This window comes from Temnothorax americanus, unplaced genomic scaffold (genome assembly GCF_048541705.1).
Source record: "Temnothorax americanus isolate GAGA-0224 unplaced genomic scaffold, ASM4854170v1 Scaffold67, whole genome shotgun sequence".
Lineage (NCBI taxonomy): Eukaryota > Metazoa > Arthropoda > Insecta > Hymenoptera > Formicidae > Temnothorax > Temnothorax americanus.
The window spans coordinates 356,926-375,788 of NW_027509789.1; the positions used below are offsets into that span (position 1 = coordinate 356,926).

At 31.4% G+C, this 18,863-nt stretch overlaps 1 protein-coding gene and 1 long non-coding RNA gene across 4 annotated transcripts; one reads left to right on the top strand and one right to left on the bottom strand.

Annotated features, from left to right (window-relative positions):
• Window positions 1-1,126: 1,126 nt before the first annotated feature.
• Window positions 1,127-18,064, bottom strand: Nkcc (sodium potassium chloride cotransporter). 3 transcript variants are annotated; one of them, XM_077421445.1, is made up of 20 exons: window positions 17,370-18,058; window positions 12,252-12,395; window positions 11,765-11,825; window positions 9,090-9,351; window positions 8,259-8,512; window positions 7,734-7,848; window positions 7,302-7,621; window positions 6,602-6,833; window positions 6,377-6,498; window positions 5,804-6,003; window positions 5,507-5,654; window positions 5,173-5,414; window positions 4,856-5,073; window positions 4,440-4,551; window positions 3,949-4,055; window positions 3,696-3,810; window positions 3,400-3,548; window positions 3,197-3,308; window positions 2,689-2,852; window positions 1,127-1,822 (listed from the first exon to the last, which is right to left on the bottom strand). In XM_077421445.1, the coding sequence occupies exons 2-19, from the start codon at window positions 12,383-12,385 to the stop codon at window positions 2,717-2,719; spliced, it is 3,039 nt and encodes a 1,012-aa protein (XP_077277571.1). In that variant the 5' UTR covers window positions 12,386-12,395; window positions 17,370-18,058; the 3' UTR covers window positions 1,127-1,822; window positions 2,689-2,716. The 3 variants fall into 3 exon arrangements, with proteins under 3 accessions (XP_077277571.1, XP_077277573.1, XP_077277574.1); XM_077421447.1 differs by lacking the exon at window positions 17,370-18,058 and adding an exon at window positions 16,469-16,627; XM_077421448.1 differs by lacking the exons at window positions 1,127-1,822; window positions 2,689-2,852; window positions 3,197-3,308; window positions 3,400-3,548 and having other exon boundaries at window positions 3,696-3,827; window positions 17,370-18,064.
• Window positions 5,457-6,593, top strand: LOC143905832 (uncharacterized). Its single transcript, XR_013259339.1, has 3 exons — window positions 5,457-5,597; window positions 5,826-5,992; window positions 6,388-6,593. It is a non-coding gene; the product is annotated as an uncharacterized LOC143905832 (long non-coding RNA).
• Window positions 18,065-18,863: the final 799 nt, after the last annotated feature.

The window sequence follows — 18,863 nt, forward strand, 5'->3', positions numbered from 1 at the left end:
TGTCTGGTAAGATGTCTTAAAGTTTATTTTTGGAAAAATACTATTAAAAATCGACAATTTTGCAAAAAATGTCGTGACTGTTAAAATTTATACGATTAAATTTAGACTATAGATCGTAATATAATATCAATTTTATGATTTATTATTATCTTAATGTAAGATTGTTCTTATATATATTTACGATTCGATAATATTCGATTTTTATTTAAAACTACTGCAGTTTTACTTTTATCACTTTTTGGGTTTGAGACAAGATAAGACAGGTACCTATTGTCTTTTATTTTATTTCGATTGTTCGTTATTCACTCGCGGTGTATTTTCGCAAATTTTTATGTCCGAAATTAAGGAGGTTCGATGGCTACAACAAAATGCAGAGAGTTTCATGAAATTTTAATATGTTGTTCTGGAATGCAAAATAGAATTATGTGAATTTTTTAGGAATTTTTCACCGTCCCGTTTTGAAAAAAATCTACTCCAAAAACTTAAAAAGTACAATTTTTGGATTAGATTTTTTTCAAAACGGGACGGTAAAAAATTCCCAAAAAATTCACATAATTCTATTTTGCATTCCAAAACAACATATTAAAATTTCATGGAACTGGCTGCATTTTTAACATAGGTTTTTATGGGAAATGATATATTGCATATACCTTCAAAATGAAATAAGTGCAAGAAAAAATGCAAATGATAAAGAAAGAAAAATATGCACATGTAACTTAATAATTTACAAATAAATGAGCGAAAGAAAGGAAAAGGTTACCGCACATTTCGTAGAAAAATTAATTATTAAAGCATAAATTGCTTGATTTTTCGTCTGCTAGACTGCCACGGTCGTGAACGACGTGAACAGCAGCACGCATTATACGCACGCGGCGACCAATCAGAGCAATCCCTTTCATTCCCACTACTTCAAACGCTATTGCGCTGTTTCCAGAACCCCCGCGTCCCACTACTCCCTCCGATGAAGCCATCGAACCTCCTTAAATCCAAAATAAAAAAGTAACTTTTTTTTAGCTAAAAAAGATGGTATTAATTACATGCGTTAGAATAAAATGAAATGAGAAGAGCCTGCAAGAATTGTTTTCAAATAACTTTAAAATAATATCTAAAATATTAAATAGTTAAGTTATACATTGTACATTGTTTTGGAGAAACTTTATTACATTTTTAAACTTAATAAAAAATAGTCAAGTTATTTACAATAATAGCGCTAATTCTATATTATATTTCTAATCCGAGCAATCTTATTCGATCACAATGAAACTTTTCTATAAAATATGTCTCTATTTTCTTTCTGCTTCATTATTCTTCTTTCCATTTCTCAATCTTCACTATTTCACTATTATATGTCTTTCTCAAAACATTTCTATTTTTATTATTCCTAGTTTTTTCTGTCAAAATTTGATTGTTGGCATATCTCACACTATTCTTGTCAAACTGGGATTTCGTTGGGTTGGAGAATGTCTTCACCATTTATTATCGCTCGATTCAGAGATAAAACGTTCGCTCATTCTGCCAAAAGACTCGAATCTTTTCTCACTATCTTCTTATCGTTAATGTTCATTAGCATATTCTTCACATAGGACAGCTATAATTATAAGTCATATTCGCACATATTCGAGAATCTTGCTGGGTCATATCGATGGTTGAGCTCCAGTAAGGTCCTTTTGTTGTGCTCGTCATTACAATCTTCGAGTTCGACAACTTTATCAGTTGTAGGCTATATCAAAACCTCCAATTACGTCGTTTCGTCCATTTCTTTGTTCCGATATGGTCGATGCAAGCCCATTTTCCAAACTTGGCAAAAACGGACAGTAAATTTCTGCAACGAATATAAAGCGTTTTAATATGATTATGGATAGAAGGCCTTGGCCATCTCTTGATAAAGGATTATCAAAGCAATTTGCAAAAGTTATATTATAAAGTTATACCTATAAAGTTAAATTGCCATGAAGGTTATATCTCTTTAGAAGAAAATGCATTTTGAATAATTGATATTAAAAAATGCAAATGAGAAATTAATATATAACAAAAAGGCTCAAAGATTAAAAATCAATCGAAGAAAAAGGAGCGTCGAGCTGTAATAAGGTGTTAGTGTTAAAAAATTCTATATTAAAGTAAAAAATAACAAACGTTTTGGACCTTTATAGGACCATCTTCAGTGTCACATAAAAATTAAGTCAATTTTGGATAAAATTAACATTTCGGATAAAATTAACAAACGTTACAAATATTACAACTAAAATTAACGCAACAGTTAAAACGTTGAATTCGAAGTGGACCATAATCTAAGTTTGTTTCTTTCTGCTGTGAACTATTTTGTAGGATCGACATTTCAGTAATGATGTGCTTATAATAAATAAAACATTCAAAATTATATCTAATAAAATTGAAAAAAATTGGAAAAACGCATATTTATGCCCGCGTATAAAATATATAACAAAAGTTGCGTTAATTTTAGTTGTAATATTTGTAACGTTTGTTAACTTTATCCGAAATTGACTTAATTTTTATGCGACACTGAAGATGGTCTTATAAAGGTCCAAAACGTTTGTTATTTTTTACTTTAATATAGAATTTTTTAACACAAACACCTTATTACGGCTCGACGCTCCTTTTTCTTCGATTGATAAATTAATCTTTTAATTAAAATCTTTTAATTGTTTCATGGTTGTTGCTAAGACATACCAGATATAGTTAGATTATGCTCGGTGGACTACGAGTAGAATGTCAATACAGATGTATGATTTCCGCGGACTAAAATCGTGGGTGGCATGTCCTTTGTAAGTGTTTCCAACCAAGCCATGTATAAGGGCGCTGAAACTGCACCCTTCCTTGGCATTGGTAAAGACCTATGAATTACAAAAGCATTCTTAAGAAATCATCAATAACAAAGAGAATAATGCAGTAAATTGTAATGCAGAAAATAATGTAAGAAGATATGCGAGTTACATATTCCTATAATCCGTGTAGTTGAATATAATCTTACAAAAATATATATTTTTTATGGATATATTTTCAAGAATATTCAAGTATATCAGGCGTTGATATTTTTTTGCTTTTACGTTAAATTTTTATATATTAAACGAATATACTTTAAAATAAAAAATTATTATACATAAATATACGAATATAGATATTTATGTTTTGCAATGAGGAATATTATGTAATGCTAAATATATATTATTATACATACATAACTACCAAGGTGGACTGACTCGAGTTTTCTAATAATAATTCTCGCAGTCGCAGTTGCCGATTCGTTTTTTCTCGTAGAGTCTGAAGCTCCTGATCAGTAATATAACATTCTAAAAATAATAATTATTTACTTTGAATATTAGATGCATATTAGATGCACATATTAAGGATTGTTTAAATAAATTTTTGTCAATAACCTACCACCATTTTCGGAAGAATCGTTTATCCGAAAATCGGATATTAATTTATCGAAAAAAGACCGCGTCTCCTCTCTTAATTCAACGCCGATGTCATTTACTATCTTCAGGCTGCTGTAGTTAATTCGTGCCTTACTCATTATCTCAACCATTCTGCAGGATAATTAATAACATAATCTTACAGCGAGATATTTTATTTACATTTTCGTGAAATTGTGTGCTCAAAATAACTTCTTCGATAAATTATCAGTGTTCGCACATTAAAGCACCTTATATCTCCTATTATTTATATTTACTTACTCTTTTTCTTGCGCGCTGAGATCGTGCTTATGATTGGTCAGAGCGAATATCCTCATCTTGCAGTGTTTCCAATTTGAGCGCGTGCTGATTATATACGGTAGGAGAATCGTCAAACCTGTCGAATAATAATTTCTGCCACTTACAAATGAGTCGGAAATTCCAACGAATTTTATATGGATGATTGAGGTACGTATCTAAATCAACTCAGTCGACATACCCCAATCACCCGATTAAATCTATTTTTGTAAGTCACCTCCGTCGTCATATAGCCACCATACGTCGATGGTTCCTTTTTTGTACTTCTGTTGGAAAATTGTTACATTTTCCGGTATGGAAGCCATTCCGCCGTTTCGTCTCTCGCTAAAATAATTAATAATGAATCGTTAATAATACATAAATAATAATTTCTTTTCTGGATTTTCAAAATTTTATTGAGAAAAAAAATTACTTTAAAATTCATATACATATGGAGAAGATATTAAACTTTAAGAATTGAAAACGTGGCAAGTATAAAACTTTAATAGTATAAAACAAATAAACTTTTTAGTTAATTTTAAGCCGCTTTAATAAAAATTTGATTTAGGTTTTAATTATTAAAATATTTAATATTGTTTTTTAAATTAAAAATAAATAAATTTTAAAAACGTATGATTAAATTTTCATGGAACAAAATTTATTCTAAGTTTGACGAAGCAAACTTTTGATAATATTTAATATAGTAAAAATGTTTAACGTTTTACTTACAGCAGTTTATCAACAGCGTGTTTTTTCTTCTGTTTTAAATTTTCTTGAGCTTTCCAATGTATCGCTGAATATCCGATCACAGGTGTCGTATCGGGTGTGGAAAATGGGGTACCTAATGGTATTAAACCGAAATATGTAAGAAACAATTATATGGAAAAATTACACTTTTTAATTACATATTCATTGTTTATCTCGAGGTTTATCTATGATAAAGCTAATTTCTATTTAATAAATTGCTCAAGATATATTCGCAAAAAAAATGGAATAACTTCTTTAAATAACGATAAAACAATACAGTTTTATGCATAAATTATAAATTATAAATAACAATAAACTATAAATATTGACATAATTGAAAAAAGGCGATATAATCTCTTTCTGTCTTAATTTAATATTAGTTTAATATTAGTTTTTACCTATTGTCGGCACGCTTTGTACTCTGGGAATCTGCGTGCTCATGGAGAGATTGCTGTCGGCGTGCATTAGAGTGTTCCCCGCCAAATTATAGCTACTCTGTGCGAGACTTCCGTGGTCATCGTAACCGTTCGCATCGTCTCCATTCGTGATGCCGGAGCAATCCAGACCTTCGGCAATTCTCAAGATTGCTACAGCCAACTTGTTATCGAAAGCATTGCTGAGAAAAAAAACGAATTTTAAAATCTTCGAATGCGCTGTCCGCAATTATTATTTGCCATTTTAGAGTAATTCTGGAGCAGGTATTTGATCAACTTACTGAAGAATATTGAAATATTCCTGCAAATCTCTGTGATTGCACGTCGACCAGTGAGTCTTGTAACCCATGAGGACCACATTGGGAGCTAACTTGCCTATCCCGGTAGCCTGCATCAGCGCGGCAGCACCTCGTTCCAGGCTCAAGTCATCCACCAAGTGATAGAATGATTTTATGCGTTGTTGTTGCAGCCAGAAGGAACCATTATTCAGGCGTACGGAGCGTAGTCGATACGACAGTCGTGTCTGAAATTGCGTTGAAAATTTAGCGATGTCACAATTTTGCCACATAAACGACTACAAATAAGCGTAAAGTTATATTGTGACTAAATCGATACCGGAAAGACTTCGCCAGCAATCAGCAAAGAATTATTCTTCGTGATGAGATTCGCTAAGTGTATCAACGCGGGTCTCGCAGCAGGCGGACCGGTAAGCGCCAGAATTTTGGGAGCGTAATTTTTCACGTGTTCGTCAATAGAGTTCAACCTAGAAGTTATCGTAAATTTCAAATTGAAAACCTCATTTTGAAATTTTCGAATTAAAATACAAAGACAGAGATATTCTTAACGAGAATTCCAAGCGAGGAATCCGATCAAAAAGAACAAAACAGATGTTATTATTTTTTAAAATAATACCTGTAGACGATGGAAATTGCAGTTTTAAAGGTCTGCGCCTGCGTGCTGCTGCCCCAATTCACGTCTGGCTTACGATAAACTACTATTAGATATAGCGCGAAGATGATGACAAAGGTGACAAGTGAAGTCACCCAATCGATGAGAAACATAATCGCCACGCAAAGAATAAAACCCATTAGAGACAGCCAGGTATTGTAGTACTATAAAAAGAAAAACGCGTTTATTTTTATCTCGGTTGTAAAGACGCTTAAAAAAGATTTAATCTTTTCTCTCAAAATTTTTTAATTCTCAACGCGGGTACTATTTTAGTCTTTTCGTAAAAAGAATAATTATATTATTTTTAAATATAAGGAATGAAGCATGTAATAAAATAAATAAAAAAATAATATTATAATTTTAAAATATCTCATTCCCCTGTTTTAATTATAATAAAAGTTCTTTAAACATATGACGACATACACACGAAGAAAGAGATCCTTAGTATCGAATGATATTGTGGTATTGAAGCGTCTTTAAAAACGTGTCGTTCTCTAGATTTTTGTACTATTTTAATTAGATATATTTCTAATTTACTTTAAAACTAGGCCGCCATCCGAGAGGTCGAATCAACGCTGCGTGAAAAGTGCAGAAGTTGATTAAAGCGTACGACGCTAAATAGAAGTTTGAGATGAGTGGTGCGACTACGTTGAGATCGGCTGAAAGGGAAACGATTAAGAGTTTCTAGGAAACAGAGTTAATGATAATAGCAATTCAATATCTTCCAATAAATTTCGTCATATTACGAGACAGTCACTTTACCGATTAAGAGAAAGAGAGCCGCAACGCCAAATGTGAGAACGTATCCTCGATAGGGTTCTCCGGACTTTCCGTATCCTTTGCTGAAGTAAATCAACCCGGGATAAATTCGATCTTGACCCAAAGCCTGAATGAGTCTCGGCACTGACAATAAATTTGTCAGCGCCGTCGACAAAGTAGCTGCGAAACATCCCGCGTAAATTAGCGGACCCCACAATGACATTAACTGCATGACCTGAGAAAAAAATTGCTTTGTATAAAATTATATTAATAGTTAATAACTGACTTACTAAAGAAAAATATCTAACAATTACTGTGTATTTTTACAATGTCTTGGCAAATTTCTTTTAGATGAATATTTGCTGCTGCGACTAACATTAAATTTATTTTGTTTGCAAAATTAGACAGCTATATTTAGCAGCTTTATCTGCTTTATCTCACATCGCATATTTTTGTAAAAACAAAGTGCACTAGTAATTAATTAAAAAATATAACATTGTAAATTTTACTGTTTATGCTCTGTGAAGTTAGTTTGCGAATAAATTCAATCAATTCTTAATTTAAGATTTTTACTGCAAAAATTGATACTCTATTTTTTTAAAAGATGTATTTTTCAGCTCTGAGGCTGCCATTTGAGATCAAAATGAGAGAGAATGTTATAATTTCGAGACCATATCTTCAGCAACATATTTTATATACTTACCGCGTAACTATTGTGTAGTCCGTACGTGCAGTTGGGAATACATTCCACAATAGTGCTGTTCACAAAACCATCTGCGTCTCTGACAGCCGCGGCACCGGCAAAAAAGACAAAAGTTACATAACTGAACATAGAGATCAGCAGAGCGAGAAGAGTCCCCATAGGTATGCTGCTCGCTGGATCTTTTAAATCACCGGATATGTTAGCGCCCGCTTGAATCCCGGTGACCGATGGGAAGAAGATGGCGAACACCGAGAAGAAAGTTTGATTGTTTTTCTCGGAGAATCGATAGTCCGGCCCGAGATTACCTTTAAATACGTCCGCTAGAAATAATATATATTTTTAATTATTAAAATAATCTCTTTGTTAGATTCATTTCATTTAATTCACATCGCATTACTATTATCGCTTCATTAGTCGCAGCTTTATACCCACCGGAGAACCCTATGAAACCTTTCGCTTTTTGTTCTTCACTTTGCGGCCCCATGATAGTGCCAATTAAAAAATCAAAGATCGCACCCAAGATGACGGCTATAAGGAAGTTTTGTGCCTGATAAAAGAAGCGCAAAATATAATTAGTAATCAATAATAAATTAAAATACAAAACAAAAGTCGTTTTTGTTCGACCCAACTGGCCAAATAATTAATTATATTTAAAATTCACAACGTTTCAACCGCAATTTCTGTCCTTCTCAAGTGATTCATCAAGCTAAGCATCCTCAAAAACCGCGTACAAAATATCGATTACGTCGCTGACATCGTGCCCTAACCACATCATGCACACGTAAAGATATTCTGTGCGTCAAAACGGAAAATGAGAACGGTAGCGCAGAATTAAAATACATATTTTATAATCATATTTTTTAATTGTCATTTGTTTATATAACGAGTTAAAAAATTCAATATACATTTTCTGGAATAAACCAAATAATTCTGGAATAAACGAATCTATGCATATACCTTTGATTCCCACTCCATGCCGACCGCGCAGATAAGTATCATAACGACGAGCGCTATTACACCGACGATTCTTATGTCATTCTCGCTATTATCTATGATCTTCAAACCGTTCGTTTTTAACAAGTCGTTCAGGGATTCACAGAAACCGATCGTATTCACAGAAGCCGCTACAGCATTTGCGAACGCAAACACGATGCCGACCGATGCGCCAAATTCAGGCCCAAGAGAACGAGATATGATGAAGTATATCCCACCTGTAAATCAATCGATTTTATTCCACTTCTAAACTGTGAAAAGTCTTCTCGCAAGAATAAGAGTATAGGATATCTCTCCGACAATGAATTCGAACTATTTGGGATCAGTTTTGTAATATTATCAAAAATTTGTTAAGATTATCAAGCCACGAATTAAAGCAGAATTTATTCAAAGTTAGGATTTTACCACACACATGTTTACACTAAAAAATAATATATTAAACTCAAAGCTTTACATTGCTACATTCAATTTTTTTTAAAGTAATTATACTTTTATATTAACAATTTTATCTCTATATTTCATTGCTATTCTATTGGATGAATCATAATCTCTTCAATAAGCAAAAGAAATGTAGCAAAATTTAAGAGAATTATATAATCATGTTTTCTGCCTTCCTCTATCAAGACAAATTGCCCCGTAGCTAAATTGGATAAATAATTCTGATGAGAATCTTGTAGCTTGGGGAAAAAACCACGAGCGTCTAACGACACAATCGTATATAGAGCAGTCGCGGTGGTGTGCACGACGCCACTCCTTCGGAAAAAAAGAATTACAGAATGCGTTACCGTAACACACCTCCCTTTACTTCCCCATTAGTGCTAATTGCGCTGAGGCTAAGCGTCGTAATGACGCAGACGACCGCCGATATTCCGATAATGACGATGGTCTGCAGAATGCCGGCCTGCGCGACTACCCACGAGAGTCGCAGAAACAGCATGACGCCCCATATATTCAGCAGGCATGGTATAAGAACGCCTTGGATCCATCCTAATTTTATTCCGGTGTGACCCTGCTGACCGACGCTGCCGACCTGCCCGGTCTCGACAGCATTGGCGTCCTGGAACAAGATTTATTTAGACGCTCAATTCTCCGCGCTGTCCGCGTCGACCAATTCAATGACGATGCCACGCGGCGTCGCAAATTATATAATTCCGATAGTATGATAATCCTTAAATTACACAAATTACATAATTTTAACGGTATGCTGGCTTGACGAAAAACTTCTAAAACTCCACTGATCGTAAAACATTTAAACATTTTGAAGATTATTTGAATTTTAGGAACACGACACGCGTGCTACGTTGTTCAATTTTTACATTTTTCGTTGCAACAAGAATTGCAATCTAATTTTTATACCTTGTTTCGAAGAGAGTCAATGTCAAATTTTGATTGAGTTAGCGTAAAATATGCTTTTCTACATTTCAGAAATATAATAAAATTAATGTATTTTTGATAATAAATAAGCTAAAATATGGACTAAACTAATGTGGATGTATATATGTGTCTTGAACCAATGTAAAGACTTTCTCATAAACATTTGCTCTTTTGAAGAATGTACAAGGACATATTGAGTGATAAGTGAAAAATGTCCTTGTACATTAAAAACCGATTGTTGCAAATTTTCATGAACTCTCATTTGTGTTCAAGATAACGCTATAATTAGTTGCACGCCAAGTGTTATCACGATTTCAGTACGTTAAAAGTTATAATATTTTGTGAGTTTCCATTTTATTTAAATATATATATATATTATGTACTATATAAATAAATATATATATATGTATATATATATATTTTTTTTTTAAATCTATTTTATTTATTTTTTACACTTTTCACTTTACTTTACATTTTAAATAAAATTATACTTCTGGTTCAATCGCTATTTTTCATTTACATAGTAATTGCGTTATCGAATTTAAGTATACCTTTCGATAAATGTTTTTAAAAAAAAAATTCTTTATTTATATTTAATAAATAAATACTACCAGAGAGAGTAAATGCTACCAGTGTTATAATCTCGCGACAGTCAGCGGGACTAAAGCAAGGTAATTAAAACTTCATTTAATTAACAAATCTTTTAATATTAATTTATAAATAATAATATAAATAAATTTGTAAATAAATAATAATTAATTTATTGTTCGGCTCTCTACTTTTATGTACATGAAAATATATATATATGTATATTAAACATTTTTATACATGGAATAATTATAAAAGAGTATATTTTTTTCTAATAAACTATCTTTTGTTGAATAAAAAAATTATATTATAGAATCAACGTTATTAAATTCTTGACTGCGTATAAAAACTTTATATCTACTGTACACAGGAGAGTATATTTCTTCCAATCTCACTGAACGGATGTTTACTGCTGCGTAAACTTAATAAACTAGTTTCCCCTTGTCTAGTTTTACCTTCACGACTTCGATCGTCTTTCTTTGACATAGGGAAGAGAAATCACAGGGTGAGGCGATTCTCTTATCATCCGCAAAAATATCAAATACTTGCGTTATATTTTACGTAATATACTTTCTTAGAAATTATCACTTTATTAAACAATCTTATCTAATCTCAATTGAAACATTGTGTTTTAATTCTTTATAGCATTTAAAAGACAATTATATAAAAATATATATATATATATAATAATATATATATATATATATAGGGTGTTCCAAAGATGGGTACCCCGAAAAAACTTGAACGGATGACGTTTTTGAAAAAAATGTTTAATACAAGAGTTTAGGGTTTAAAAATGGGCATCTGATGGTAAACTTGACCTAGGAATCATCATATATATGATTTTAATGAAGAATTTGATTGTGGATAAATAAACAAATTAAATTTTAGTATTATTTTAGAAGAAGACGGCAAAATTGTGTAATTTTTACAATACTGCTTATTTAATAATTACCAATAAGAATAAACGTTTTAAAAGTGTAGTAAAATTCTAAATACGTTCTTAAAATCAAAAAACATCGATGACTATTTAAGTACATTCAACTGATAAGCCGATATTCCATTGAAAAATATTATTAAGATTATAAAAATCCACTTTAAAGTAAAAATTGATAGTATTCCATAAAAACTTGCGTCGAGTATTTATTGGTATATATAGATATTAATCGTTATATTTATCGGATGAAATAATTAAGTCTACATATGTGTATATGTGGTGTGGCAAATAAAATTCGATTTTTCACGTGTGTTTCACATATATGTATTATATATTTTAAACAATTTATATAAACAACAAATAGTATATAGGTGTATTAAAAATTTCTTAATTTTATTTATCTGCTTCAGTTTCGCTAATTTAATATCTATTAATTAACTAACTGTGTTTTATATTTAAATATATCATATTTTATTTAAAATAAAATGATATATTATCAAATTTTTAAATTAATGTCTGAAGTTTTGATACTAATCTTCTAAAGTATACTGTGATATATAAGTTTCCTTACCTTTATAAGATTTCCTTCATGCAAAGTGCTCAGAGATGGCCTTTTCGCGCGACGGCTTAATCTATAAAAAAGATTAGTGATATTGTAACGATAAAACTGTTATTTTAGTCGGTCGCGGATTCGCCAAACTGAATAATTCCTTTTCGGATATACGTACAAAAAATACTGCTTTTTTTATATCGAGAACGTGTAACGTGAACGTGCAAAAAAAGATTAATGATTTTCCAATATAATGCTTAAACGAACAAAACGTGGAAAACATCGTTACGTAATCGCATCGATATAAATGGGCCGATAAACCGAAATATGACAAATTTTATATAGCAAATTTTGTAACAATTAAGAGTTCTTTTTTCTTCTTTAAACCAATTTTACGCAACAAAGCATATAACGTGACAATTGAAAACAGTGTACGTATGTAATTAATTTGATATTAATTAACGTGATACACTCTGAAGTGTACTTTAATTAACTTAATAAAGTATACCTGTAATGATCCAATCGTGGAACTACATCCCATAATCCGCCCATATTTAGAGACATTGAGGGTCTCTTATTATTTTGCTGTAATTGCCCAATTACATCGTCTTCCGGTGCTTTGCCTTGAAAACGATTCTCCATCTTGCCTTGTCTGAAAAACACATTTTTCTAGCAATGTTTTATTTACTTTTCAACTATTCTTGCACATTGCGCAAGCCATTTTGTTCTCGCATGAATAGTCAAGTTATAAGGTGATTAAATAGCTAAGACGATAACAATTGCAAAAAAAGACAATAAATATACATTAACAATTTATTCCGATGTATATGTATACGTTCTACGGGTTGTATAATTATATCATTTAGGTATGGTGCGTAATAAAATAGCCTCTCCAATATTGCGTAAGTTGCAATTTTTGGAAGACAACATGTGATTCGGTATTGATTGGAAGGTCTCACGGAGTGATAACGAGAACTAAGGGCAATTAAGGCCACGGATGGAAGTACTTCGCAGAAAATTCTACGAACATTTGCCAGCAATGAGTCAGAAATGGATCAAATGTCTGTAGTATGTACGACTCTTTTACACTTTAATTAATTATAGTGGCCGGTCATGCTCACATAATTCACCTTCCAAGTCACCTGAACTATCTCCAGGAAAGCCCCAAAAATAAGATAAGATACTATTGGAATCTATGTTTAAAGATTTTCTTAATCGGATTTGTGAACAAGTATGTTCGTACATCAGATGCACAAAGAATATTATCAGTCTCATTCCCATCCACACTCTCTCCTTTTTACAGATTTATAAATAGTAATATGACTGCGTTTTGCGACACGCAAATTTTCAAGTGATTATTTGGCCACATTCCCGAAATTTTCAATCTTTATGCAGTTCAACGTCTTGCAAGTTTAAAGATTTATTGGCAATATAGTAAGTAAATTTACGAGCAATTTTTCGTAAGAATTATCTGAGAAAATAATAAGCAATGTATAATACAATTTGTTGTTAAAATATCAATTTTTTGTCATTTATTGGTAGAAGGTAGAAGCATTATTTTTACAAATAAGTTTCTATTTGTGAATTGTGATAATAAAAATAAAGAAACCAATGCAATTATATGTAATGTGTTCTTAAAACTAAACGGTTTATATCGATATCTTTAGTTTCTTCCTCTTTTTAATATTTTTTGAGAAACTTGGAATATTTATAGATATATTAATTAATTCTAGTGACCAAGATTCTAGTTCACCAAGATTTTAATGATAATTATGAGAAAACAAATCACGCACTTGGTTCGTTGATGTAATATCGGTACTTCGTTGGTCAATATTTTCTATGAGATCCAAGGAGCAAGTAATTTAATAAGAGAAAGTTTTTAAGAGAATCTATCAAAGATGTATTCCATGTTTACTGATGTCAGATACGCACGTCTCGCATATATCTACGCGATAACGTGAAATAATGTAATAGAATAATGTGAAAAAATATCTTAATCAAAAAAGGAAATGTTATTTTTTAAGCTTACTAGAAGCTTACTAGAACTATTTCAAGTATATTTAGTTTAATTTTGTAATTTTGATTTACAGTTTGAATTTTAATAAAATAGAGTTCTACGCATTTGAATTTGTCGAAGATCGATGCCACAAAAGATGATAAATCTAACAGCTTTAATTTTTTCAAAATTTAAATTTTTTTAAACAATAATTATTGTTTTTTTAATATATAAAATTTTAAAAAATTATTTTTTTACTGATGAAATTAAAATCAATTTTACCCTAAAAATAAAATTTTAAGGCAGTTACTTATAATATTGGTCTATAAACATCAATATTAAATATTTAAACATTTAAATAAAGATTAAAATTTTTTAATGATATTTTAAGCCCAATTTAAATTAAAGAAGAAAAACAAAAACTATTTCCTACTTTCTTAAATACTTGATATTTTAGATATTTAGGTGCTCTTAATCACAATATTATAAATATCAATGTTTTATATACTTAGCACAAATAATACAATTTTAATTTTTTTTCTATATTATAATTTATTTAGATTTATATAGAATTATATATATATATATATAAAAGAAAAAAATAAACTTTGACAAATTTAAATATAATTATAATATAATTTAAATACAATTTAAATATTATAATTTAAATATATAATTTAGATATAATTGTGTATATATTATCATTTGTCAAACTATGTTTTGCAAAAAACAAAAAAAATTATAAAGAAAGACAGAAAGGAAAATGATTGAAGAAAGGATATGTAGAAAGGAAATAGAAAGGAATTTTTATAACCAGGGTAAAACAAAAGAAAGAAAATATCTGAAGAAAATCTTGATATAATTTTTGTCTCCTGTGCGATTCCTTCTTTTGATTCGCTGCACCGCATCGGTAATTACGGATCAACGAAATGGAAAGCGCACGATCAACTGATAACTCAAAATCGATAACGAACGCCCATAGCACAGAATAACGATTCATTTGCGTCGATTTACCATTGCTTGCAGTTTGCAAATGCATGCGTCCGACAATGCCAAAACAAATAAATTTATACGAAACGGTTTCCCGGTGCTGCCTGTCGCGGTCTTTACTTTCTCGCGGTTTTCGTTATCGATCTATTACAGTGACACAGAGATGCCCTTCAACGTGTGCCTCCCATTGACGGTCGCTCCCCTTATCAACTTGGCTCGGAACAAGACTTCGATTTATCACGGCTTACGCGACAGGCGAATCACGAACAGATAATCGATCAAAATAATACGTCTGTTTGCATCCTTTCTCTGGCCGATTAAATCAATCTATTTGAAAGATAATAGCTTTCAAACAATGACACGTTTTCAATAACGCGTACATGTTGTTTATGACACATTTCTCACTAATAAATTTTATTCAAAATATAATAATTTTGAGAACACAAGAGAAATTTGTAATCGCTTTTTTTCGCACAAAATCTCTATACTATATACTTTTATTTAATTTACTCTTGTTTAGGTTAAATTAACTAACAAGAATTAACAATTAATAAAATAAGGTTTAATATATTGCATACATCACAATTTAAATATACTATAAATTTTGCAAAATTATATTTATATTAAATTAAAATTAAATTGTTCCAATTTGTATCCTTAAACTTATACTTTATACCTTATGTTATAAAATATATATTAGTAATACGTTCAAAAATTCAATCTCTTTATGTAATAAGAAAATCATGTATAATCGCTCAATTATTTTTAATTATATTTACATATTTTATAAAATAATAAAACCAGTAAAACACAATCGATATAGATAAAACAGTCCACTTAGCTGAAGAAATTATAAAATTCTTTTATTAACAATATTTTAATCGATATATTTTGTAATAGATAAGGCAAAATCAGAAGTAATTAAATATGAAAGATGTTCACTGCAAATCCATTAAGTATGTTATTTTAATTAAAGCTCAATCTTGTTCCACATTTCTTGCCGTTTTAAATCACGTCATTTAACACAATTGAACGTATTAACTTTTAATTTAATACAATTAAACGAGTTAAATTACGTGTAAATAATGTAATTTAACATGCAACGAAACATGTAAAACGAGCTTCAGTCAAATGTGTCATTTTTATGAGTGTAGAAATAACACACTTGGATTTTACAGTGTTTTGACTGTGAACCGTGAATAAAGTGATGGTAATTATTTACACAAAATTAATCATATAAATTATAATAGAAAAAAATATAAATTATAATAAAAAATAAATTATAAAAGATTACTTTACTGCTAACATGAAAACAAAAAAAAGTTTAATCTAAAAAAAAATTATAAACTTATTAAAAGCTCTATAAAAATTATTTGGATAAAATAAAATATATATAACTCAATACATCTTTCACAACTTAAAAATGTAATTAACACGCGCGTGCATAATTTAAATTTTATACAAAATTGATTGTGATTCAAATAGAATTTGTCAATTACGCGCCATTACGATGAAAGGAATTGAAATTGACACAGATTCCGAGATAAATGTATTTAAGCAATCGGCGCAAAATCTAAATTCGATCTACTTGATGTTGATCATGTTTTACGATGAATTTTATAATCGAGCGATTATTATATTAAATAATTAGAATTACGGAGTTAAGGCAAAAGTCGACGATAAAATCGCGACGATAAAACATTTCAATCCACAGAAGAAAATTTCAATCCGATACTCACGACGTGAAATTCGGCTGTAAGATTACGAGGATGGAAATTTTAACAATCACTCGCGACTTGCAATTCACACTATTGCCGAAGCGATCCGCGAGAATCTGACACGAGGCACTGAGCGTCGCGAAAATTTGAACCCCTCGTGGATCAAAACCCCTCGAGACATTAAGGAAGGAAGCATGCGTCGAACTTCCCTTTCCACGATCCGCTTACACGGCCCGCGAACGTGTGTGACACACACGCACACGCGCAGTTCCGAATGCGCGAGGCCACACGACGTAACATTTTAAACAAATTGCTATACGGTCGGCCATCTAAAATTCTTTCAATTAACATGAAGATATATTCGAAGGGTTAATAGAACTACAATGCCGCATGCGTGTCCGCGAGGCACGCGAGAACGTGCGCGCATCGATTTTTTGAGTCCGCGTGGGCGACTGCGTGCGCGGTTTCGTAAACCTCGACCGTGCTCGCGGGTAGGAAACGAGGGAAAAAGGAGAGGAGGGAGGAAAAGAGGATAAAAGAAATGAGCTTTCAAGAGAAATGAGCGTGATTTTCATCGCCAGAATGCCACGGGCAGAATATGTCCATGACGCGAGATGAGAAGATGCGTGGGTGAAGGTCACCGCGGCGGTGGTTCGCTCGCATTTCGAAATCCTTTGACGCCTCTTAATGCGTACAGAGTGGCGCGAAAAGAAGTAAGCTTTGTGCACGGACGATACGTGTGTGGAACAACACATATAATGCAAACTTAGAACGCGAACAATGAGACTTGAAAAAAATTATGTGAAACAGGAGGTCACGGAAGAGAAAGAGGGAAAGAGTCAAACATAATGAAGAAAGCTATTCATCGCAAACATAAAAATAACATGTAGCCGTGTGTTAAAAAGCGGAAAAGCCAACTCACCTTGTTACTTTTGTCACTATTTTTAAATTCACGTAAGAGTCTTTCGAAAGAGAGTATTTTGGTATTAATAATACCACGCTTCAATTAGCCAAGTTTCCACTTCGGAAAATCGTCCGTTGAACTTTGTCTGTCCTTGGAAACGCGTATATGTACTTGCGCGACAAATTTTATTTTATTTTACGAAAGAGTCGTTTGCGGAACGAAAATTGCGACGAAGACGGTTCGGTTCAATTATCGTTATCGGCGCGAGTCGCCGAAGGATGGCCGATCGAATTCCGCGAGCGACTACTACCTTTTTCAGTGGTTCCGACATTTATATAGATCGCGAGGAACTGTCAATGCGGCCGATGACGTTGGCTTGATGTTTACATTGACGGCAAAGATATACGTCTATGCTGAAGGCACCCTTGCTTTGAAATTTATATACTGGAAGGAAGTGCAGGATCCGCGAATAGATCATCTGGCTGCTCTTCTCGTCGAGTTATTGTTATTTGCTATTGTTGTTCCTAACAATAAGTGGTGCTGGCCGAAGTGATGCAACGCCGGTCTTTCTGCGCTGGAATCTTTTGAAGAACACTTTACAGTCATGTTTTATTACTGACAAAGTATAAACTAAACAACTAAACTGTGTTTACGAACTTCCAAAGAAGAAATATATCGGCGAAAAAATGTGCAGTGTTTCTGAAAAAGCCACTTATCGATTTGAGCAATCGTAATATTACTTCTTATCGACATAATTTTTGTTATTCATGTTGTTCTTATCATTATTTTTACGGTAACATAGATAAATTATATTTGTATACGCATTATATACGTATATAATATATTTAATATATTCTATATATATATATATATATATATATATATTCTCTTGTTTTGTATAAAATTATTTTAATAATAAATACAGTTTTAATAGTAGTATTACAGTGAAAAACTTCATAGATATAATTTGCTCGATTCCAGAATTGTTTTTTCATTGAGTTAACAGTTAACCGATCAAAAACTTGAAGATAAAAGTTGAATGTGTGATATCACATTATTATACAATTTAATTTTGATTAAGATAAAGTTTTCTAAAAATATATGTAGATGTATATGCATTTATACGTGTATTTCTTTGTATTTTTAATATATAAAAATAATAAATTTATAAAAATTATACAAAAAATTCTTTAATGCAGGTGACCAATCAAATCATCGTACTGATTAAAATTACGAATATTGTTGTATGATGTGCTATATTATTTTATAAAAGGATGAAACACCACAGCAATTACATCGGTATTTTCTTATCTACGATTAATATTAATTTTTCTGTTCAACAAGTAGTAGTAATCGATAATTGATAAGTAGTTAAATCAATGATTATCTCGTTTGCTCGCAAACGATAACGCAAACACTTTGCTACATGTGCGCGGTTTCACGCTTCGTTTATCACGCTTAATCTATCGTCAAAGAAGCAATGATTTATAAATTTGCATGTACATTGAACAA

Bases quoted from the DNA above. Each gene is read 5' to 3' on its own strand.
- Nkcc (XM_077421445.1), bottom strand. From the start codon at position 12,385: ATGGAGAATCGTTTTCAAGGCAAAGCACCGGAAGACGATGTAATTGGG. The intron at 7,849-8,258 runs GTATATGCATAG...TTCTTTTATCAG, and splicing joins GCATGGAGTGGGAATCAAAG to GCACAAAACTTCCTTATAGC. The intron at 6,499-6,601 runs GTAAAGTGACTG...TTTCCCTTTCAG, and splicing joins GGCTCTCTTTCTCTTAATCG to CCGATCTCAACGTAGTCGCA.